The sequence below is a fragment of the Populus alba genome, chromosome 1 (assembly GCF_005239225.2).
Source record: "Populus alba chromosome 1, ASM523922v2, whole genome shotgun sequence".
Classification (NCBI taxonomy): domain Eukaryota; kingdom Viridiplantae; phylum Streptophyta; class Magnoliopsida; order Malpighiales; family Salicaceae; genus Populus; species Populus alba.
In genome coordinates this window covers 10,519,965-10,545,386 of record NC_133284.1, presented here as the reverse complement: position 1 = coordinate 10,545,386, position 25,422 = coordinate 10,519,965, and the positions used below count along the sequence as shown (strand labels likewise).

The 25,422-nt window shown below is 33.4% G+C and overlaps 2 protein-coding genes across 4 annotated transcripts; one reads left to right on the top strand and one right to left on the bottom strand.

Annotated features, from left to right (window-relative positions):
* Positions 1-5,929: 5,929 nt before the first annotated feature.
* Positions 5,930-7,776, top strand: LOC118036050 (AT-hook motif nuclear-localized protein 24). The gene has a single exon (XM_035041743.2). It carries the CDS (start codon positions 6,636-6,638, stop codon positions 7,542-7,544), a length of 909 nt encoding a protein of 302 aa, XP_034897634.1. The 5' UTR covers positions 5,930-6,635; the 3' UTR covers positions 7,545-7,776.
* Positions 7,777-13,856: 6,080 nt separating this feature from the next.
* LOC118036048 (kinesin-like protein KIN-UA) lies at positions 13,857-22,936 on the bottom strand. Of its 3 annotated transcripts, none has more exons than XR_012167588.1 (20): positions 22,512-22,934; positions 22,184-22,284; positions 21,969-22,091; positions 21,355-21,540; positions 20,977-21,198; positions 20,711-20,867; positions 20,177-20,326; positions 20,011-20,099; positions 19,552-19,755; positions 19,022-19,168; positions 18,714-18,848; positions 18,481-18,612; positions 17,921-18,059; positions 17,697-17,789; positions 16,566-16,691; positions 16,309-16,434; positions 15,160-15,303; positions 14,845-14,973; positions 14,340-14,758; positions 13,857-14,218 (listed from the first exon to the last, which is right to left on the bottom strand). XR_012167588.1 is itself a non-coding variant. In XM_073403772.1 (20 exons), the coding sequence occupies exons 1-20, from the start codon at positions 22,690-22,692 to the stop codon at positions 14,598-14,600; spliced, it is 2,715 nt and encodes a 904-aa protein (XP_073259873.1). In that variant the 5' UTR covers positions 22,693-22,936; the 3' UTR covers positions 14,220-14,597. The 3 variants fall into 3 exon arrangements, 2 of the variants coding, with proteins under 2 accessions (XP_073259873.1, XP_034897632.1); XM_073403772.1 differs by lacking the exon at positions 13,857-14,218 and having other exon boundaries at positions 14,220-14,758; positions 19,022-19,054; positions 19,085-19,168; positions 22,512-22,936; XM_035041741.2 differs by lacking the exon at positions 13,857-14,218 and having other exon boundaries at positions 14,220-14,758.
* Between the last annotated feature and the right edge of the window lie 2,486 nt (positions 22,937-25,422).

Here is a 25,422-nt window from a genome sequence, read left to right as displayed (position 1 = left end):
CTTCCCATCTATTAAAAGATGTTCATTTTTATTTGGTAAAACCTTTTTCAATTTTGTAGGTATTCTCATATTGTAAAGCTTTGAAATAGTTTTCCAATTGATTCCTTACAGGAAAGCCCTGAAACTCTTCTATAAGAGATCATGATAATTTGAAGTTGAAGGACTTATTTAGCTTTATGACTGACCTTGTTAGAGATTTATGTTTTTCATATCAGACTACCTATTCTATGTCAATCTGTCCTTTGTCATATATGTGCCATGATATAAAAGGGAGTTGTCATGGTATCAAGCCGATAGATCTAAATAAAATAAAATGAATTTAAAAAACTTTATCTAAAAAATTTCCTTGAAATAAATCCAATAAAAACACCCATTGGGTTTGGTATCATGAACTCAAAGTACAACAGAGGACAAAAAATAAAAGTGGGCTCGGGCATGGTAGCCTGAGCCCAACACTTAAAGTCTTGCCCGAGCCTATGCAGGGTGCATGCCTAGCATCGACGTGACATGCCCAACACCCTTGGTGTTAGGCGTGCATCCCTGTGGGCTCGGGCTCGAGAGCGTGCCCTGAGCCCAACTTGCTTGGATCTAGACAGTGCGTTTGTACTTATTTCTCATCTCTAATGAGCCCAAGCTTAATACTCGCCAGAGATTTTTTGGGACCCCACGCAGGTCGCTCAATATTTTATATTGATCAAATATGTATTATTTTAAGTATAATACAACTCAAAAGATTACAAATATGAAATTACATTCTAGCTCCTTCTCTCCACAAAAGGATAAGATTCATGAGCTATAAATATACGATCTTAATTTAACAACCATATTGATGTTATATATCTCTTATAAAACAAACAAAAAAGGTCAAATTCCTAAATTCAATTATATTTCTTATTATCAATGCAAATAAACGATCTTAATTACTTGTTTACTATCAAAACACTTGCAATAAATTCTTTCACTCTTATATTGACAAACTTTTTATCTTTTTCCCTATCAATTTTTTATATGAGTTTCCTCATATAACCTAATTGGAGTCAGTTCTCACCCAAGTTATTTTTCTTGTAAATTAAATAGTTTGTTAAAAGTCTCACTAATAAATAAGTAATTAAAACTTCAAGAGAAATAATAAAATATATAACAATAAGCTCTTACTAGGCGCTTTAAATTGTGGATAAATTAAATCACTCTTTTAGCATGCTTGCTCATTGCACCATGAGTTCATTTATTTTTATTTTGTGTGGATCTTGAGCACCTTGTAAAACCATATGAAACCACAAGTTATTGATGCAATGCCCAATTATGTTTTGTTACATACCTTGGTTTATAACCTTTCCAACTTCTGATGTTATTCAACTCGACCTTCTTAATCACTTATTTATAAGTATTATACAAAAAATCATGTAAATTGGTACATAAATTTATTAAACATAAATTAGAAAAGAAAATAAAAGAATATATAAGTTTACAATAATGTATCATTAATTGCTTTAAACTTACCTAATCGCATTGTGGGTTTTCTATAATCTCCTAACAAGTCGCTCTTGTTCTACCAAGAATTTTCCTTAATTGATTAGATATAAGAATTAGTTTTAAAGATTTGAAAAACTAGTAACTTAAATTAGAGACTATTTATTTAACTTTAAACTTTTTCCACTAAGCATATACCATGTACATCCATTCATGATGGTTATAAAGTTGACTCAATTAAAATAATAGTTCTTTGAATGGACACTCTATCGTAGAGGTGAAGAAACAAGTAGCTTCAATATTAATTGGTAAACCTGAAAACCAATTTAAGAAAGAAATTTTTATGTAATTATAAAAATTAAAACAACTCAATAAAAAAAAAATAACATCATAAGACAACAAAAATTATATAGAGAGGTCACCCTTCCATTATGTTATCCAATTGCTTGAAATGGGATATATTAAATAAAAGATGCTTCATCTATTGTTCTTAATGGTTAAGTCTTGGTCGACAACTTTTATATTAGATGCTTTTTCATAATCATCATCTAGATTCACTGCATAATCATTGACATTGGTATTTGATGAAGCATTAACGCTCTTTTTGGACTTGGACTTGTTTCTTCTTGAATACATGTTAACTAAAAAAAAATAATGAACACAATTCAAAAAAATAACACATACTATCAAACACAAATTCAATTATTTATTAACAATGAATCACAATTAACCTACATATTCACAATACATCATCATTTAACCCATTTAACTATCACTAGTAGCACTAATATCATTATCATAACACTTGTCGTCTCAAGTTCAAGTCTCGTGATTGCTAATATGATGGCCACTGAATGCTTATATGGTCGTTAACTTCAGGGCTCGTAGGATTAGTCGAGGTGTGCGCAAGTTGACCCAGACATCCATGTTAATAAAAAAAAATCATGATCATAACAATAACAACAACCACCACCACAACACCATTGTCGACCACACAACCACCATTATCTTTTTATCATTATAATAATCTTTTTATCACTATCTTATCATAGGTTTCCTTCACCTCATCACCACCATAACTAGTCATTATCATCACCCCCTCCTTTATTACTACTAGTTGTCACATCATAACCATTATCAATAACATTATTACCATAACAATAGTCATTATTACCACTGATATTATTAATATTATAACTATCACTACAAATGTTATCATCATAATTGTATCATCATCATCATCAATATCTATATCACAATCATCATAAATTTTTATATCATACTATCATCAATAAATAATAACAACAATCAATGCTCTAATTGTTATCAATTACACATTAATTTATTTTCCCCTATAACCCAACTAATTATCCATTAATTATTATCAATTCCACACAAAGTCAATTCTTTATAAATTTTTAACTTAAACATAAAATTAACACAAAATAATTGGTACCTATTAAATATTCTATCATTTCTTCAATTCTAACACGCGTAAGTTACACATAAATTCATTTCTCTAAAATCCCAAACAAGTTCTAAAATACAAATCATACATAACAAAATTATTAATATAAAATAAGCAAGACACTTAGATATACAAGAAAATTAAAAATACCACAAATAAATTTTAATAAACTAACTTAAAATTTAATTAGGTTAAAACATAAATAGATGAGTTTCTTTACTTGATGGAGTAAAGTTTAATAAAAACGGAACTAAGGAGGAAGCTGACGTTATTGGAGAGAGGTTACATAGGCGCTGACAGGTTCAATGGCTAAATTTAGGGAGGGGGGGTTTGCAAGATATTTTTTAGGAGAGAGAAGGCTACTGTAATTTTAATTTAAAGAAGAATAATAAATGGGGAGATGAGAGGATTGTCAGATTTTAATTTTTTTTTTAAATTACCAATGGAATTTATATCGATAATATGACACATTAGCAATGATGAAAAAATTGTCAACAAAACTTTTTTATTCTATCGTTGTTTTTGTCTTTTCATTGGTAAACAACCATTAAATATTTTATGTTGCTATTTACATTTTTTTTTATTTTCTATAAGTATAAATACAATATCTAAAGAAATCAGGAAAGCAATTGAGAAACAAAATTCTCTTACAAAAGAAAAAAAGATCAGGAATAGCTCTTCGATACTTATTTCATAACAATTTGGTAAAGTTTATATAATTATGATCAATTTGGTAAAGTTTATATAATTATGATCAATTTCAAGTGGCAATACAGCAGTGTAGTTGTATGTTTTTACGTTATTTACAATGGGAAAAACCTGCTACATATTGTGCATAATATATTATGGAGTTATAGAATAGCTTAGCTATTAGAAAGCGTACACAAAATATTAGTAATTAATGGTGGAAGTTAAATTAACCTCGTACATAAATCATCAACATTAGATGTCCATTAGATCATTTTCCCGTCCTAAAATGCGAGTTGTATAATGTTTTTTAACATAAAAAATACTTCAACTATTGCTAATTTGTTTTAGAAAATAAAATTGTGTAGGTTGACTAGATATGACCTAGTTCAAAGATAATCTAAATAACTGATAAAAATATATTTTGATTAAAAAAATTAAGATAGTCTTTTTAAAATATTAAGATGACAATATATTGAATTGATCCAGGTTAACTTGTCAAATCCACAACTATAACCTTTAGAACATGACAACCCTAACATAAATCAAACAAAAAAAATTATAAAGACTAATCTCAATTAACTCAATGTTGAATGATAAATTTTTTTTTTAAAAAAAAAAACTTATCATTCAACATAAAAAAAAAACACACGAGTAAGTTCAAGTTAACTCATCAAGTTCACGACTTAGGCTATAAGACTAAGATAGCCCTATTAAAAGTAAATTGAAATAATTATAAAGCTCAATTCTCAATCAACTCAATGTTTAAAGATAAAATCGAGAAAAAAAAATCAATTACAAAAAAAAACCTGAGTCAGCCCAGTTAACCTATCAAATTCGTGATTCAGGTCATAAGACCGAGATAATCATGAGGTCTAATTTTCAATCAATAAAATATTGAATGATAAAGTTGAAGGAAAAAATGATAATTTAGAAAAAAAAAAAAAAACCCTGAGTTAATCAGATTATTTTATTAAACCCGCGATCTAAGTCATGAAACTGAGATAATTTTACAAAATACAAATATAAAAAATTAAAATTTAATTCCTAACTAGATATTAAAAAATAAAATTAAAATTAAAAAATATATAAATTTAAAACAAAACAAAACATTGAAGTCGGAATATAGTTCTGTGCGAAATTAAAGCACCGCGTCTGGTGTTTTGTTAATGTCAATGTCCATGACAGGAGAAGTGATGTTAAAGTTGGAGTTGAGATTCTGTAGAATAGACCCGCAAGGAGCGGGGGAAGAGACACATGCTGTGAGCATAATAGCTAGAGAAAAAACGATGGAGGGGATTTTTTGCAGAGCATATATAGTCATGGTGCATGCACGGGGGTGATGATGAACATAGTCCAGTTTAATTAACTGTGCCAGCTGTCATTTTGCACTAATCACTATGAGATCCATGTCTGGTAGAGATCTTATATATCATCACCTGTATATAGTTTAAAACTCCATTAATTTAATATCGTTTTTTCTTAACTATATTCTACACACCGTTTCTTAAAAAAAATAAAATGTAAATTTACTCTTATATAATAAGTTTTTTTTTTCCTTCTTGGATTCTCCTTTGCATTTCAATTCAAAATAATAATATTTATAGAATATTAGAATCAAAGACAAAACTTTACCACTTCAGTCAACAATAAGATTTGATTACTAGTTTTTTTTATTATTATTATTATTACAAAGAAGAGGCTTGAACACGAGATTAGATTTTTTTAGGAGAGAGGGATCTTACATTGACAATTACTAGTTGTTATACATAAAAGCAAGCGATAATTAATGATGATCGCTTGTATTAATTTTTTTCTTTACGGTTTTTGTCCATCAAAACTAATTTTATTATCTCTGATTTTAAGCTGGGATCATATATTTGGATTAATGCATTTATATAAAAAAAATTATTTTTCTTACAGATTCATGGTAAAAGTATAGCTAGATTCCACTTGTTTATCAATGATTAAGCCACTAAGGAGTGCGTTAATGTTGAAAATATTTTTTTTTTATGATGCTATAGGAGAACTTGCAATAATAATTAGATGAAGCAAATTAAGCAACTAAACATACACACAGATATATATATATATATATATATATATATATATATATATATATATATATATATATATAAACCTTATAGTAATCGGAACAGCAAGAGAAGAAGAGGAAGAGAGGAAGGTAGTAGGTAGACGGAGTTCAAAAGTTGAAACTTGGAGATAAGGACCAAGGACTCGGTCGAGTTATGAATAATAATTAACAAGTATTATAACTTAATGCTGCATATATAAACCAGAGAGGGAGGGAGAGAGGGAGAGGGAGGGAGAACGTGGAGAGCTGGAGGGGACAAGAGAGAGAAAGGTGGGGACCCATCCACCGCCCATATGCACGCAGCCTTACCAAAACCAAACCCATCAATCTATCTATCTGTGATCGATCTATTCCTCAATCAAACCCTAAACCAAATCCAAAAATATACTTGCTTACCTTCTCTCTAGCTACCCGAAAAAACACGCTACTTTCCATCTCTCCCAAGCTCTTACCAACTAAACCAGGATAAACCTAGCTATAACACCTCTACACAAACACTACAGCTTGTTGAAAGATCAATAGATGGATCCAGCTCAGGATTTGATGGGTTACACACCAAAAATCCACTCATCTTTCTCCTTTTCTGAACCAGCTGGTGAGTGCTAGCTTATAATAGCATCTGGTTCTTCTAATTACTTGCTTCATTAGACTATCAAAAGAAGCCAGAAAAAAAGAAACCACCCCGCCCCCCAATAGTCTTCCATCTTATTATTTTATCCCCTTTCTTCTTCCACTAGCGGCGCCCCTCTTTCTTGAATCTTTAGTATTACTACCTAGCTAGCTAGTGTTTCCATTTTCTGGGTTTAATTTTCTTGCTAGCCACTTATATTTTTTCGTAAGTGAACCAGTTCTTTTAGATATATTTACTATTACTAAAAAAGAAAGTCGTAAAGTTAAAAAAGAAGGAAGACTCTTATGGATCCAGTAACGGCTCATGGCCATTCTCTTCCACCTCCTTTTCACACACGAGACTTCCAATTACACCACCAGCAGCAACAGCAGCACCAATTTCATCACCAACAACAGCAGAATTCAGAAGATGAGCAGAGTGGGAGTAGCAGTGGGCTAAACAAGTCCCTGAAACGAGAGCGAGACGAAAGTAACAATAGCATGGGCAACAGAGAAGGCCAAGAACTCATAACTTCAGGAGATGGAGATGGAGAGATCACAAGAAGACCACGAGGCAGACCTGCCGGATCCAAGAACAAGCCTAAGCCCCCAATTATCATCACACGGGATAGCGCAAACGCTCTACGCACTCACTTGATGGAGGTTGCTGATGGATGTGATATTGTTGAGAGTGTTGCTACATTTGCCAGGAGGAGACAACGAGGGGTTTGCATTATGAGTGGAACTGGAACAGTAACAAATGTAACCCTTAGGCAACCAGCTTCACCAGGTGCAATTGTGACTTTACATGGTCGATTTGAGATATTGTCACTGGCTGGATCATTTTTGCCACCCCCAGCTCCACCCGCAGCTACTGGCTTGACCATATATTTAGCTGGTGGACAAGGGCAAGTTGTGGGTGGGAGTGTTGTTGGTACACTGACTGCTTCAGGTCCAGTTGTGATTATGGCAGCTTCATTTAGCAATGCTGCTTATGAGAGGCTCCCTCTAGAAGAGGAGGATCCACAAATGCCTATGCAAGGGGGTGGAATGGGGTCACCGGGAGGAGTGGGGCAGCAGCAGCAACAGCCACAGCAACATCAGGTTATGGCGGAGCAAAACGCACAACTATTTCATGGATTGCCTCCTAATCTTCTCAATTCTATTCAATTACCAGCTGAGGCGTATTGGGCCACCGGTCGACCACCATACTAACAAAAGATAGATCCAACGCCATGTCAATTAGTTCAGTTTCCCACGATGATCACTTGCAGCTTACCAAAGAGGCGACAGGCTTTGTAGCTAGGGAATTTGGGTTGTTACTTGAGCATTTTCAGGTTTTGTTATTTCTTTTTTTTTTCTTTAGTTGTTGTTAATTTGCATTTGATAATTAGCTTAATTATATGCCTGATTGATGATTGAAGGACTGTAAATTTTAAGATCTTTATTGCTTGGGTATGATTTCATGTTAATAAGTGATGCAAACTTGTCCCATTTTGACGACGATGAAAAAAAGGAGTAAAACAGCCACAATAATGGGAGGGTAGTACACTCTTTCTATCAAATTTTTTTCTTGAACTCTCTTATAGTAATGTTCCTACGAGGTTTGATCACTGTGCCTTCATTTGGGACCAAAATTCCCTCAGTCCATTCTTGTTTAGAAAAAGCTTAGCAGCACAGCCCACTCTCCTCTCTCAAACCAAGACATTAAAACACAATTTTTCTATATATATATAGGTACATTTTTTTTCTTATCATTTCCTCCTCATAACTACAATAAATCGAAGAGTAATAAAAGTAATGAGAGTTATTTAGTGTTGCCACGATGATAAGGTCAAAGCAGGTTCCATTAAAAGCTGGCTACTGACGGTTTCAAGGAGGAGGCAAGAAGGTGTTAAACTATTTACGAGAAGAGCAAAGATGTGCGGGCTTAGAGTTTTCGTGTCTTTTCTTTGAGAAGTTACTAGGGTTTTAGATACAGCTGAAAGATATATGAAAATATACAGGGGGTGCTGGTTTACACGTGCACTGCTATGAACTAGCTCCTTTCCGAGGCAAACCATAGCACTTCCATAAAAAAGGCATTGCATTCTCTCTCATTTGGATCAAAGAATAAGGGATTGGGCACCTGTACTTTCAAGATCATACAAATTATAGAAAACATGCTCAGATTATCTGCACTGAATTAAAATTTGCTTTGTTGTAAAAGCAATATTTGAAGTTAATAGAGGCTTATCCACATTCATCTTTGGAGACACTACTAGCTGCATTCAAATTTTGCATGCCTTGTTGTTTCCTTTTTCCTTTATGCTCCATGATTATGTCTCAAAATTTTAAGTATCTTGAGGTCAAGATTTATATCTTAGATTATCGGTTAATTTTTTTATTCTGACAATCTGATCTATTTTCTCTACTCGAGATAACAAGTGGTTGGTGCCCTGATACATATAAAAGATCTGGTGAATTCGAGAACTTTTCAATGCTTAAATATATATCTTTTTTAAAGGAAAAGCCATTATATCTTAGATAGATATTCTTCTGAAATAAATATGCAGTGAAGAATAAAAGTTCCAATCTTTTTAACTAAAAAGTCTCTTGTGTATTTATAGCTCATGAGTCTATTTATGGAGACAGGGGAAAAAGTGTAAAATTTCCCTTATAGTTTTAGTAAGAAAAAATATATTTGATTTTATCTGAGGAAAATATCTTTATCTTTATCAAAAAAAAATTATCTCTGATTTTATTAGAGAAAAATATCTATGACTTTATCAGAAGAAAAGCAATGTTTAACGATGCCCAAAGACATTGGGTCTGGTAACCTTGCCAACCCCATGTATGATTAGGCTTAGGGTCTGGTAACCTTGCCAACCCCATGTATGATTAGGCTTAATACTTGGCTGAATTCAATGATACTAGGTCTTGTAGCTTTGCCAGACCTGTGTATGATTGAGCCCAGCACTTAGCTGAGCCTAAAGACATTAGGGTTGGTAGCCTTGTCAGACCTATATATGACAAGAATGTTGGGTCTAGTAGCATTTTCAGACCTATACATATTTGAGTTCAGTGCTTACATATGCTTAAGGTTTGTTTATACCATTTACCCATCCCCTAGTTGTTCTCAACGAGGATCCAGGTAAAAAACATATATGAAATACATTGATCCATCAGTTGCCTCCCAAGTCTTTGTGTATTCAATATTTAAAGATTTGAAAGGTAAAAAAAAAAAACTTTACTGAAAGATTCTAACTTCTATGAGATCTTGTTTGTCTCACGTAGAACTGTTGGGATCCTTGTAGCCAGGTGGCTCGTTCATATTGAGGTAGGTGTCCTTTAAAAAGCAAAATGATGGCTTTGTATTTAATACGGTAATTGAGTAGGTTTTTGGAGATTCTAGATGACGAGAAAGGTCATCATTCATCTAACAACGAGAGTGAAAAAGGTTTATCTTTATAACCCTAGTCGTTCTTGCTTTTGTCTTTTCTTTTACTTTTATTTTTTATGATTCCTAAAAAACTACACTATAGAAAAGACCTTAATTCATCTTTATTCTAATCTTAGAGTAAAAAACCTATTTCTGGTATTTTTCATCTTCACTGTTTACCTTTTTATGCCTTTTAACAAAAAAATAAATCTAAGGACATTCAAATCTGTCTCTAAAAGTAGAGATGTTGCTTCCCCTAAAAAGGAGTTTAGGTTTTAAATTGAGACTGAAAAAAACAACAAGGACAGGGGTCCATTAGATTGGATCCCAAAACAATAAGGGGTCACACACCAACATCCATCTCTTGTAGGGGAGCGAGTAGCTTTTCTTGTAGGAGTCATTTTTTTACTACTGCTAGGGAACCTCGAAAGAGAAAGAGGTTACCTAAACCCATAAGAATGCCACCACCAATAGTTTATGTGCCGAGGATATATGATCTATTGCTTGTCTTCATTCAGAAGAGTACACAACTCAGATGCTCGATGAAACTACATGTATCAACCAGCAAACCTTGGGCTATGTCCATGATCATTTTAAGATTATAGCCCTCATTTGTATATATTCAACAGGGTATTTCTTTTGCCTTTAAAGGTTCATGAGGGAAGTGTTCTAATACTACCAAGTGGATCCAAACCAGTTACATCCCAACAAGTAGATCATTTTGTCCTTTAATGATAAGTTTGTAGGCTATCAAAAATCAATGGTACAATTCATGTCTTCAAGAATTTTTATAATCTACCTTTGATAGGGATTAAGGATGTTAGTAACCCAACTTTTGAAAGAACAATCAATGGTCTTTTAATATGTTTCCCACAGACATTGTCAATAATGATGTCCTAAAATTCCAAGTAGCTTAGGAGCAAGACTTATATCTTATATTATAGGTTAATCTCTTGATTCTAACAATATGATCTATTCTACCTAACTGAGGTGACAAGTGGTCGGTGCACTAATACTTGCAAAAGACCTCCTTTAGTGAATTTTGGGACTCTTCAATACTTAAATGAGTATTTAAAAAAAGGAAAAGCCATGGTATCTTAGAAAGATACTATTCTGAATATAAATATGTAGTGGAGAATAGAGATTTTGACCTCTTTTGCTGAAAGGTCTCTTGTGTATTTATAACTCATGTGTCTTTTTATGAAAAAGGGGAAGAAAGTGTAAAATCTCCCTTATAATTTTAACAAGGAAAAATATCTTTGATTTTATTAAAGGAAATATCTCTAACTTTATTAGAGAAAAATATCTCTAACTTTATTAAAGGAAAATATCTTTGACTTTATCGTAAGAAAAGCAGTGTTTGGCATTGCCTAAAAATAATAGGTCTAGTAACCTTTCCAGACACATGTATGATTGGGCTAAACGTTTGATTGAGTCCAAGGACGATGGGTCTAGTAGCTTTTTTAGACACAACATGTATGATTGGGCTAAGCCTTTAGTCGAGTCCAAGGATGATGGGTTTGGTAGCCTTCCAAACACATGTATGATTGGGCTAAGCATTTAGCCGAGTCCAAGAATGCTGGTTCTAGTAGCCTTTACCAGACTCGTGAATGATTGGGGTTAGCGCTTGACTGATTCTAAGGATACTAGGTTTGATAGCCTTGCTAGACCCATGTATAATTGGGCTTAATGTTTGGTTGAGCACAAGAATATTGGGTCTGATAACCTATTCAAACTCACGCATATTTGGACCCAGTATTTAGTTATGCCCAAGGTTTGTTTGGACCATCTACCCAACCCTGGTTCTTCTTAATGAGGATCCACGTAAAAAACATATATGAAAAATACAAATCCATCACTTTCTTTTGTTGTTCATCCAAATTTGCAAAATAAAGATTGGGTTCTTAGACCTGAAGCTACCAATTGTTTTCTTCTTTTAGTAAAGTTTGTATTAATTAAGTTCACTTTTATTAATTCTGATACCTTCGAAACCAACCCATTCTATGTTAGGAGCTTAAACTTTGCTATTTTTTGTAGTGATACTATGTACTTGATCATACAACTAATTAGATCTCTTCTTCTTCCATTCCTTTTCTATCTTGAGAGTATCCACGCTTTAAGAAACTACATTCATTGACGCCTTCCTAGTCGAGTCTTATGGAGACAAGTCTTTCACATTTCTTCTATTGAAATTGATTTATATATTATTTCACTAAAGTTAATTTCAGGAATATTGTTAGCAACAATAAAAACATTGGGAGGAAATTTATTTTTCAAACAAAGCTACCTTGCATACAGTCGATCCTTACGAGTTACGAGTGAAGAGAATCTGAATTTGTACACAAATTTAATGCTTGATAGTTACTGCCATGCTTCATGCTAGTGTTGGGCAACTCGATTAGCCATCCATCTCAAATAGACATGAATCTATTGGTTTCTTTGGAGACATATAGAGGGATAGAAATATACAGGCTGGATGCTATTTGCATTTCATTAAAAGAGATTTTCCCTCTGCAGGTACTATAATAAGATAAAATATTTTTAATTTTCCTTCTATTTTTTCTTGTAATCCTTATGTTTTATCACGCATGAGATTGTAATGGGCGTTTTACCATTCATGCATGACGCACAACAGTACTTCAATCTTAGATTTTGACGATGGTTCTGCAGGCAGTGCTAAACAGTTCTACAATTTACTTATTTTTTCATATCCAAAATATGGAAGATATTGAAATTGTGTGATTTTTGTTACCTAGTTTGTACATTCTTAATATATATATATATATATATATACTTGATATTTATTTCTTTGTTTTTATCATGAATTTTGTTGATTCTGATCTCATATATATTCGTTTATTATCTGCGAGGGCCATTTTTTCCTTAATTAACAATGCTTTTGCCGGGGTTTGGTGGATCTCCTCCACTGAGTTGATTAATTAATCAAACCTTTAATAACTCATTAGAACAGGAAGTCTATTACAATAAAATTTGTTACCTCTAAAGCAGTAGATCTCTAATCATTATATAAATAAAAAATTCAAAGGGAAATTTTATTGCATATTCTTGAAAAGAAAACTGTACCAACATAAAAAATGGTACCAATTATGTTCTGAAAGTGATGTGTCTTGATCGATTAAGAATTATGAATGTCTTTCAAAAAAAGAAAATAAGAAAAAGAAAGATTTGTTGAATGGTTCACATCATAGAAGATATATGCAGATTATAATGAAATCAAATAGCAATGAATTGGTAATTGAAGAGGACAGACACAACCTAGTGGCTTTATTTATAAAATCAAAGTAGGCAGTGGTTTAATTCATAGGAGAGGTGGTGAGCTACCAAAAAATCTAATTAATTTAGTAGGAAAGTTTATATGTCTAATAGGTTAATCTCTTGGTTCTAGTAATTTGATTTATTTTTTCTAGTTAAGATGATTAATAGTTTATATTTGATGTCTGATAGGATAAAATGGTTGATGATCAATATCTATAAAAAGTTTATTTTTATAGATTTTAAGTCTTTCAAATATTTAAGTAAATATCTTTTTAGAAAGATAAAGTCTAAAAATATACATACTAAAAACATTAAGAATAAAAAGATTATAAACATGAGTTTTAAAGATTCATAAAGTATTTATAATCTATAAGTCTTTATTTTTTTGGATAAAAAAAGCTAAAGAGTCATTTCATCTTAACGATATTTTAAATTATATTTTACTTAAAATCAAAATAAAATGTATTGAATTAGTATAAAATATTAATAAACTAATATAAAATATTATCTAGAAAATATTGGAATTTAAAAGGGAAAAAAACCTTAGACACGCCACCCGAAGTTCATGGTGAGTCTGGTAAATTTGGTTTCATCAACAGGAAAACAAATCCATTTATTATAAAGCTCACCTTTCTAAATTATTAACGATGTTACTTCGTGTAAAAAAGATGATGCCTTTTGTTTTTTCTAACATTAATTTTAGCATGATAAATTGTTGTCTTTCGCCATCCACATACAATTGATCATTGATGAAATAAATGGATTTCTATTTGAAAGTCTCGGATTCAAACATTGAAAGCAAGATGGGATTTGGGGAAGAGAAAGATTACCCTTATCTTATATAGCCCAGGAGACATAAATGGGCTTGGGCTTCCGGAGGAGCTCATGCCTTTGTTGCCAAAGGTGATGTGAAGTTATGTGTGCACATGTATTTGATGTCTAGAACCTCGATTGAAATGATCGGTTAATTCCATTATGAGCCTGTTGGCCTAATGACTTAATTATTGTGATTGTTTCAGTTTTACTGCACCCTCCAGCCAGTTTACAGTTTTTAGTGTTCACCATACACAGTTTGGTAACACCTATGGTTGCGGATGCCTCTTCTCCTGTTTACAAGGGAACGCCACAATCACCGGTGAAGAGCATTGAAATCTTGGATCACAAGGAATTGTCTTTTACGACGAGTCAAAGCCTGCCGTTCAAAACAAATTACTGCACAAATCAATCTTGGTTTTTTTTGTCTTACAAGAAATACTTCCAAGCTAGTGTTCGCCTGTTCAGTTCATATACAAACAAATTTATACACTACCTACCAGCTGTGAGGGAGATGGTCTCACTAGGGTTAACAAGATGGTAACTTGATCAACAAAGCTGTACTCAAACTTAGGGCAGACCACAGTACAAACCCAAGTATAACAAGACTTGGACAGGAACAGAGCTGACAAGATCTGATTATCTGAAAGCCTTCCTGCTTTTTTTCTGTCAAAAGAGATCCATCATTTCACAATGAATTAATTTAATATCTGATGTGCTCTAGTTTATCTTCAACGCAACCAGCCACTACAAATTCATCAATGATCTATTCGTAGTCGTCTCATTTCAGCTTGGAAAATGGGACTGGAAGTTAGCGTTCGATGGGCAAGTGTCCTTATATCCTCCCTCAAACAGTCTCGTGAAACACGAACCAGTTCCCAGAGTGCACCTCCGCTAATCATGTCTCTTGCATTCACTTCTGCGTGGAGTAAAGGCTAGCATCTCAGATGACATTCAATTGGCGATCAGCTTGTTAGAACTTTAAAAGAAGGAAAACAAAATTACCATGTTGTGCTAAGTGACAGAGCGCAAGCTCTACATGGTGCCTGATTTGTGAGGCTTCACTGTTGGCATTCTGTACAATCCATGGAAGCACTCCATCCTCAATCAAAAGAGATTTTCCAGTCTTGGTTCCTGCATAATTGAGTGCCGACGTCATGCTTCATGTAGGTGTCATAGACAAGGTGAGGCTTCACTTGGATTTTAACACGGCACAAACAATTTTGGGGTACATAGTCTAGTAGACAATTGCGCGATAAGCAGAGCAAACTAAACACAGACAAACTTAGCCAATGCCTCTTTCTAAGCTATGTACCATACCTTGAGTAGATGCTCTGGACTCGCACTTGGCAAAATTTGCTATTCCACGGGCAACTTGTGCAAGTACATCAGGATGCCTACATCTATCCATCCCTAGCAAAGCCTTGATGCCACCTTCACTTCTTAGTTTCATCTGCAACTTATCTGAATAATTCATCATGGATCAAGGTTAAAGCTTACAACAGCATGCCAGCTGATAGACTAACTTGAATAAATTTTTAATTTGGTAGTAACCTTAAGTTGTAACAAAGCTCACATTCAAACCTCACATGTGCTGACTCATCATTTTCCTCAGATTACTTGTCTATGTACAAAACTTGTATGAAACTGAACTATTTCAAGAACTCAAGCAATTTATATTTTTGTTAGCATTTGAAAATTTCCAAAAACCTTAGAAATGTTAAGTTTTCAAGTGAATTGGCAGACCATACAGATTCTTGTAAACACATAAAACATATTTCTATAACAAAGAATTTTATATCAAACTTTTTTGGTTTTTTCTTCAGTTCAGATTAGACCATATTAATTTTGGCATAGCATTATAGCATGAGCTCAGTAACATGCTTTTGTGCACTGTCCATGCAAAATAGGCTAGTCATATTGAATGAACAGTTGTATAGATCCCAACATGTACAGAAACCAGCAACCAAAATGATGGCCTTAATAATACCAGCCTCCGGTAACAGCATCAACAACTAGCTTAGCTGCTAAATTTACACAGCTCCCAAGTTTTTCAGGTAAATTTGGATGCTAAGGCAACTAATTCAAGAGAAACCACTACTTTACTCATCTAAGGAGGCGGATATTTGCATTTATAATCATATCTAGCTGATCCAAACCATAAGATTGGATTCCTATACATTTGCAAATGCTAATTTAAACCAGCTAAAGTTACTGATGCAAAGTACCTAAATGGGAACCAACAACTCATATACAGTTGATTTTGTCCGTCTGTTTAAAGGGTGATTTCTAGCAGTGGTGAATGAGATCAGGGTTTGCTTATTTATTATTTCATCCATTCCTCACTAATGCGAAACAAACTCTAATCAGATATCCATTTTTGGAATTAAGTAAAGCTTCAAACAAGCTTACAATGCAGACAACTAGCAAACTCAGCAGAATAAACATCAATGGGGTCAAGAAGCTTACCATTGCCACAAAGATTTGCAATGGCTCCAGCAATCATTCGAAGTGTTTGAGGATCTTCAGCGTTGCCTGCTGTCATTGATAACAAACGAATGCCTCCTTGAGCCATTATTAGCTCTTGGTTGGTTTCTGATTGAATACATGAAGAACATGCATGAGGTGAAAACAAAATTTAAAGTACCCATGATTAAAGTAGCAGGAGTATCGCCGAGATATTCATGATAAATTTGATTATCTCCAGTAACGGATTCAAAACTCACCATTCATAGCAAGATTGGCAATTGCACCTGCTGCAACTCTATATATGGTTTCGTCCTCAGAGCTTCTGAGCAGTGTCAACAAGGAATTAAGACCTCCAGCTTCTACAATCTTCTCTTGATTTGTTTCTGCATATTAGATGGGAATTGCAATCATTTTGGACAAATCTAAAAGGAAGCAGGGCCTTTTTTCCCTAGAAGTGATCATGGTGTTTGCAGAAATATAATTTTGTTGTGGTGTAGACTGTCAAAGGCAAATCTATCCAAGAAAAAGTTGTCAATAAATCGAAACAAATTATGAGAAACAACTCTTAACACGACAAAACACTCATCTGATATTGCACAATAAAATTGAGGGCATGAATGTTACATTAGTATGCAATGCTGCAGTTCTTGGTAAAACAATATAAAATGAGGGAGGGCCTTGGAGCTTGAATTGTGCGATTCAAAATACATGATTCATCTCTTGGTTTTCCGGTGTTTGTTAATGCAATCTTTCGATAGACATTTTGAATTGATTAATCGATACTTCTTCCAGTAGAGTTTTTAGATTAATTAATACATCCTGTTGTGGTTATGTTAAACTTCTGCTTTGGGAACTTATGCATGTATAACAAATATCAACATCTCAAGTTTAAGACTGTTCAACTTAGAAACAGCCAGATGACAAAATAACAGTCCTTCGCATCCAATCTGCAATCCATAAATCTGACAAGGAGACAGGTGTTTTCCATTCCAAAGATGTGTCCCTTGCAACTCCATAAGTTCATAACTTAGCCCAGCATCTATTTCCATTCAGATAATCCCCCCAACTAACCTTTTTATTCATCAAAAATCAAGTAGGCAGGGAATAAAAAATGATAAAATAGATGTGAAGCTTGGCAATGATCAAGTCTCAGAATCGATGTTCCCATTTCAAAAGCAATACGCCTTTCAAGAGTTAGATGCTATCATGTTCACCAATATAAACTAGGACATGCATTAATAAGTATACATTAAACATATGTTCAGCAATCACTCAAGTTTGTGACACTCTACTAAAGAGTAGATCAGCACTAGCACAATTCTGAATAAGTTGGCAATGCCCATATAAAGAAGTTAAAGTAAAGTGTTGGTAGAGAACTAGAAAGAAACCTTCCGCTGCCAGATTTGCTACCACCTTCACAGCATGAATTCGCACGTCAGCATCTTCTGCTTCAAGCAAAGACAAGATCTTTTGCAATCCAACTGAAGAAGCATTGGATTTTGTAAGGAAAGTACAGTATGAAAGCAAATCCATTAACTACCACGCGGACCAAATTTAGAAAAAAAAAGAAGTTAAAACTAATAAACAACCGGTGCCAAGCACTGACTGCAACCTTGTTCAAAGAGTTTAGCTATTGAGGCCTTTTCTCCATTTCCTGAATCATTGATCTGAGGCTGCCTAACTTGCAACATCAGAGAATCTAGACCACCAAGAACTTCTTCAGACCCTCCTTTATCAATTCTTCTTGCTGTCTAAGAGATAAACATGCCAGTCAGCCTTTGAACTATAAATACCATGTGGATACATTAGCATGGATTCGATATGTGAACATTTACGCATTGGAAAATGGTAGAATAGATGCCTTTGTTGCCTGCTAATTTGTTACGAATTACAATAACTGATATTACAATCCATGGAAACCATCATCTCTCACTATTTTCTCAGCTTAGGATTCAAGAAGAAACGATCACACCTGTAACAATTTAAATGATTGTATTTGAAGTTTTCAGGTAATTACCAAGTTTTCTATCAACATAGACACTTATTTCCTCACTTTCTTCTATGAGAAATATTTTATTCTCAGAAAAATTCTCAAACAAACAGTTCCTGAAGAAAATCTGTTTCAAGGTAGGTTTCACTAAGCTATAGTTATAAATTGCATGAAGAGTATACCTCGTCAGCCTCAAAACTTATTTGCAACAGCTGACTTTGCAGTGTTGCTATTTCCCCTTCAAGCTTTTCTTTCTGACGAGCCTCATCTTCCAGCATCTTTTGAAGCTTTGAAATATCAGATTTTGCCGATGCCTAGTACATTGAAGTTATAGTTCTATATGAACCCAACCTAGTAAAAGATACAGATAACGGAAATTTAAGAAGTACTGGGAAGTAGAACTAGTCAAACATACCTCTGACTTCTTCAATCCTGCGAGTTGACTTTTAAGGATATTAACTTCCCCTTCAGCAACCTTCCTCAAGAGAGTTTCCTTCTGAAGCCTTTTTTTCATTTCAGCAAGTTCCTCCATATTAGCTACCCTGGAATCCTGTGAGTATGGAGGGAAAACAAAGGCTAAAATTGTTAGTCAAACAGCTGGGGGCAGTGGATATGCATCCACAGAATTTTGGAGAACTCTAGTTGTACAGTATGGAGACCATCAAGTAAATAAGGACACAAGAAAAAGGAGGCATCACAAGAAGGTATCAAGTACAGAACAACCTTTCCATTAGATATCGCATTTGAACTTTCATCTTTGAGTCCAGGTATGTTTTCTCCACCAGCATGCTTCTGCTGATTCATCATCCATTTCTCTTCTAGCTTCTTTATTGATTCCATATACTCTTTCTGATATTTAGTTCTTTCCTTCTATCGAAAGTGAACATAAGGAGTTAGCATATCCCATGCCACGAGCAAGAAAATGCCAAAGGAGATTCAGGGGGGCAAAAAAGACATAAGCAGTACAAGTAGTTTTGTTTTCCCACGTCTACCAATCCCAAGAGAGATATGTAAACATCCAAATAACCACAAAATCCAAAAGTTGTGTCAGCATAAGTTGGCAACAAATTATTATCAGCATAAAGTTCACAAAGGTCAATGTTTAAATTTTGCATTTTGAAATTATTGTGCACGTGACAGTACAAGGCATGATTTTATTCTAAAACAAAAACCAAGCAACCCCCCCCCCATGCTCTCTCCCTCACCAACATAAATGCCTGCACCAAATATTACTTCATTATTACAGCACTTACCTCCAATGCATCTGCATTGTTTCTTTCAGACTCTGAAATTCGATTTTGTGCTTCCATAGTTACCCTTTCAATTTCATCCTCAAATGCTTTCTGCTGCCTTTCATGTTCTGCAATAAATTTGTCTAATTGTAGGTCTAACCTTCTAGACAAACTTTTGTAATCAAATTCCTCCTTTAATTTCAACATATTCTCCACCTTCATTGCCTATGAGAGGAAACAACTTTTAGAAACAAAACAAGCAGCTTTTGCTAATAAGCGAACAATTAATACACTATTGATTTTGTGTCTAAGCAAAGTTCAGGGTATGATATTTAATGGTACCAAACATATCACTATTAAGATCACAGCTCGGATGAAGTATGTCAAGACATAATTGCAAGGACTGCTATGTACATGACAGTAGAAAACAAATAAATGAACTACACAGGCCAGGCATTGACTTCAGTTATTGGTACCCACTCTTTGTCCAAACATTATAGTACTTGCTGTTTCTCCTCGATGGCGGGGTGATGGACCAATAGTAATAACAAGTGAAGTCCTAGCTGTGCCTGTTAAGATTTCACAAAGTCAGGCAACACATATCATATAAGAAGATTAAATAATTCTATTAATGCAAATGTATTACCTCCAAATGAATCTCTAAGCAATCTAGTAAGCTTTGAATCACGAACTGGGACATGTGCGCTATTTTCTGCTAGAGCATTGATGCACTTCCCTAGTGCACTCAAAGAGAGATTGATGGATTTGGCTTCCTCCAATGTGTGTCCCTCACTCCCTGCCAAATAACGGATGAGTAAACAAACTTTAACAAGCAAAAGAGAGCTGGACACTCAGAAACTTATACCTAAAGAATGGCCCATAAATAAGCAAAACTAAAATGAAAAGGGATGAATATTTTCTTTTTTAAAACTGATAAAAGTTGACTAATCAAACCATCTATCAATAATTACACACTTTTTGCAACCCCCAAGCCACCATGCAGGAAGCAAAATTTACCAAAATGATAATTGGTTGTCTAATTTAGAAATGTATTGATAAGAACAAATTTTCCACATGAATGAAAAGCTGGCATATATACGAAGAAAATATTACTAGATCATGTTAACATGAAAGGCAGGAAGGGGGCGCTTTTAATGTCCATTTCTAGATTTCACGAAACCTGATTTATCAATTCGCTCTGAACCAGCAAGATCTACTATGACTAGCTTTCCCTTACGAACAATAGGAGGCTTCAGAATTTTAACCATGCGGGAGCTGTTGCCATTTTCGCTTGAAAGATCAGAATCTCTTCCCCTGACAGATCTCTTTACATGTACCTAAAGCATTTGCGATGTCTATTTCTTGTCAAAATCTCATTTCCAATAGGATTGCTGCAGTTTCAAAAGCACTAGAAGCATCAAAAAGTGTATAAGCAAATTTATTCACCATCAGTATAGCATGACTACGAGATGATTCGGCATTCAATTTTGTATTTGCAGCAAAGCGGTGAGCTTCTCCTAGTCGCAATAGTTCAAGAAAGCTCTGCTGATTCCTTATTTCAACTAGGCTAGCCCCAGGAAGCGAAACATCTCCACTTTTTGGGTCTTCCACAATAGAAATATTGTCATTAGTGGGATTGAGGAGGTCTTGTATGGTCTCCATATAAAGCTGCACATTTTTTAAGAACAGGAATATTAGAGATCCTAATTTGGATCTTGTAAAATTAAAAATATACAAAAAATAAATAAATAAAATAGCATAGATATTGAACAAGGAAAATTACAATATCATGCATACAAAAATAATCATTGTAAATCCAACAACCTGCAGATAGGATATTGAGACAGAATCGGTCTCTAGAGAAACATCTGCTAATATGTCCTCCATAGCACGAACCATAATTCCACGAGCAGCTGTGTCTTCCTCTCCAAGTCGTCCAAGAGTATATGTTTTACCGGTACCAGTCTGCCCATATGCCATGACTGTCCCATTGTATCCATCCAGAACACTCTGCAGTAGCAAATTACAAATTAGCATGTCATCGCAGTCCCACAAAGGAAAGAAAATTAAAAGACATAGGCTTATTGAACACATAAACTACGATCATTGTCTTTATGATTCGGTGCTACAAGCAGAAGAAGTGAAACAATTAATGAAGTTCATGACACAACATTAAAAACGAGTATCTGTAGCAACATTAATTCTAAGTTCCATCACAAATAATGAATCAGAGACTCTATTGGAAATTATGCATGCGGGAGATCCAACTAATTGAACAATTTCTAACTCTATTTGTGGAAGTGCCTAATCAAGCATGTTCGAATAACATTGCTATTTTGTGACAGTGAGCCCCATTTGGGCCAGTAAAAGGCATCTGAAACTATGGTCCTATAAAGCTTCAACAAAATCATAGAATTTGAAACTTCATTTGCTGATACCTCTACAACAGGCTTTGCCACAACTTCATAAACACGTTTTTGCGATGCAAACTCAGTCAGCAATTCATCAAACTCATATGTATCAGAATCCCAGTTGTTCTTCCTAAGTTTCAACCTCTTAACCTGAAACCAAACCAAAATAATAGTTAGGTACAAACAAAAAAATTCACAAAAATACTCACAGGCACATTTAAACAATTTTGTTCTAAAATTACCTCAGGCTGTAATTCTACACAGTCAGCAAAATCAGCATCAGCTACCATTTCCTCTGCATTTCGCGGTCGCAATCTCACTGCTACCCTAACTCTTCCAGGAACTAAAAATAAATAAACAAATAATATCAACATCAACTCGATAATTAACTCATCACTCAATGAATTAGAAAATCATTAAAAACAAGAGAATTCAAATTAAAGACGCAACCTCTTCACACACAAAAAAAGAAGAAAAAAAAGAGTAATGTTGCATATTAAAGAAAATTAAAAAGAAATCAGAAATAATGCAAGATCTCGATAATTAAAAGAGAAGGCCAGAATAATTAACCTCCAGTGTCATCTTTAGCAGCGCCAAGAGCAGCAGGAGCGCTCTTACGTAATGACTTGGATTTAAGTGAGTTTTTAGGGTTTGAATTGACAGAGGGAGGCCTCTCCACTTTGTTATTGTTAGTGATAAGTGAATTCTTACTGTAATTGCCATTTCTATAAATACTTGCCGTAGTAGCCATAGTTAATAGCTCAGTGAGTGAGTGAGTGAGTGAGTGAGCGAGGGAGGGAGCGGGAAAGCGAGCTCGTAAATCTGATTTCTCTGTGTTTTCGTTTAATTTTATGTTTGGCTAGCGAGAAAATTTAAATGAAGTTGCGGTTAGGGAGTGGAAGTGAAGTTAATGGAGAGAGAGAAAAACGGGAATCGTGTTTGAGTTTTTCATTTGAGTTTTTAGAGGGAGAAATGGATTGTGGGACCCGGATTTCACTCTCCATGATTTTAATTTCTTCGTGATTTAGGCTAGGTTACAGGAATGCCCTTGCTTAGATTATGAGAAATAAAGAAAGAGCGTGTTTTATAGTTGTGATTTGCGTGGCGGTGCATTTGATGTGTCGTGTTAATGGTGCGTGATCGATTAAAATGACTAAACTGAAATATGTTGCCGAAAATTTAAAAGGTTCAGGCGCAAGAAAGCAAGCACAAAAAAGCAGAAAAATAAAATAAAATAAAAAAGAAAAAGCTGATTTTATGGCTTAAATTAATAATTATATAAACTTTTAATAATCTTAATATTTATGAAACTTAAACTAATAATTTTTAAAAAATAAATTTAAAATCCAACCAGATAAGTTATATTTTTTAAAATTAAATAATTTTATTTTTAGGCAGAGAAGTAGATTTCAGTTGAAATAGAACACTTTCATCAACAAGCTTAGAATGATTTTTTGAGAGCAGAAACACGAAAGTTCTCTCCTTTTTTTAATGGACAATATTTGAATTTACAATTCTCTCTTTTCTTTTTTTTTCTTTTCAATCGTGATTATGTTATGATCACAATAGAGTAAAAAACACAAGATTTTTTCTTGTTTAAAATTATTTTTTTATATTTTAATATATTAATATTTAAAAACATTCTTTAACTATATATTTTTTTAATATATTTTAAAAAGTAATAACCATACATGCAATGCCAATTATGAGGACAATCTTCGAAACATATCACCACAAATTTAAAAGGTTCAGGCGCAAGAAAGCAAGCATGAAAAGGCGCAAAAAAAGAAGAAGGAAAAGCAGATTAAACAAAGTATAAAAAATTATAAAAAGGAGAAAGCAGGAATGCAAATGAAATTTTGAAATATGTAGCTGCAAAACATATTTATGTTAATCCGCTCTTGTTTTTTATCGATCGAGGTAAGCTCAACTTCAAAGGAAATCTCTCACCTTATAATTCAATCAACTGTCCTTTCAAATCATACTCTCACACACACTTTAGCTTTATTTTCTTATTTGCCATTCAGGTCCAATGATAAAAAGCTTTGCAGACAATAAAAAGACAACGATCCCACTCAAGCCTCCCTGGAAAAGGAAGAAACTTTCGCTGCAGACATTGTACACCTAAGTTGGACTGTCATGTAGTTTTTTACTAGCTATTTCACTCATGTATTGCTGCGAGTTGTAAGGTTTTTTTAAAAAAAAAAACTTAACAAATTAAAGTAGATCAAATATTTAATTTATTTATATTTATAAAAAATATTTATTAAAATAAATAAAAGATAATAAAAATAAAAAAAAATACAAAACTGATTAAATAAAATAAAAAGAAAACAATATCATGTAAAGCCAAACATATAAGGAATATTATTTTAGAATAAATATATTTTTATAAAATAAAGTTCCATGTATAAAATAAAAGGAATTATTCAAAAATTAAACACAAACAAAATTATTTTAAAAAAGACCTTTTTATTCAAAAAAAATTTGTAAAACTCACAATTTAAACCATGAAAATAGGATAAACCTAAAGAGAAGAAATTGAAGATAACCACGAAATCATTTTTTTAAAAGAAGATAATGTTGAATGATAAAATCATAAAAGAAAAAAAAAAACAATCCTTAACCATATAAATTTATCGAATTCGGTACCCATATCATTAGATTAGAAGTACCACAAATGAATGAAAAAAAAAAAAAAAAACTCTTATGGTTTAGGTTGTGGGTTTTGCAAATCTTTTAGAGCTCACAAAATGGTATTAAGACATGTTCATGCCGAGCATGACTTACTCGACACTATATTTTCTCAACCAACAATGTAACTACCAACCATTAAAAAATATTATTTTAAATAATCACCCACAAACTAGGTTAAAAAATGTTTTTTTATAAATACTCATTTCTCCATACAAATTATTGTGTTTTTTTATGGGTATAAAACAATAAATAATGTAAAATTCATTATTGATGCACACATTCCTCATTCTCTTGTCAACTATAGTTATCATCTTCTTTAGTATACCATGTTACATACAACACATAGCCTTCAAGACTATATTCCTTCTACAAAGTATCAAAGGCTCTCCAGAGCTCCGAGACTTGTTTTGTAGGTGTTTATGGGCTACTAATACAATGTTTCTTCCTCAACTTTAGTCCATTTATATGTCATTGAAAGATATAAATCTAATGAAATTTATCTCAAACCTTATAACTCTTCTATGTATCTATAGAAAATATAATTAACCACCTGAAAAGAAATAAAACACAACCTCAGCAATAAAGAATGAACTATAAAAAGATAGAAAGTATTTTGATATCATATTCATGTTCTCTCATGTTGGTGATCCCATTAAAATATTTAGTGTCACAAATAGAAAGAAGAAAAAAAAAAAAGATGTGATAATGTAAACAACTTTGCTCATTAAAAACAAGGATAGTCACCCCAATGGATCATCATTCTCCCTTTAAAAGAAGAAGAAAA

Excerpts from the sequence above, each read along its gene's own strand:
- LOC118036050 (XM_035041743.2), top strand. The coding sequence starts at position 6,636 with ATGGATCCAGTAACGGCTCATGGCCATTCTCTTCCACCTCCTTTTCAC.
- LOC118036048 (XM_035041741.2), bottom strand. The coding sequence starts at position 22,692 with ATGGCTACTACGGCAAGTATTTATAGAAATGGCAATTACAGTAAGAAT. Across the intron at positions 20,868-20,976 it reads GTAGTCATGCTATACTGATG|GTACATGTAAAGAGATCTGT; the intron begins GTGAATAAATTT and ends CAAATGCTTTAG. Across the intron at positions 18,849-19,021 it reads ATGCGATATCTAATGGAAAG|GATTCCAGGGTAGCTAATAT; the intron begins GTTGTTCTGTAC and ends CCATACTCACAG.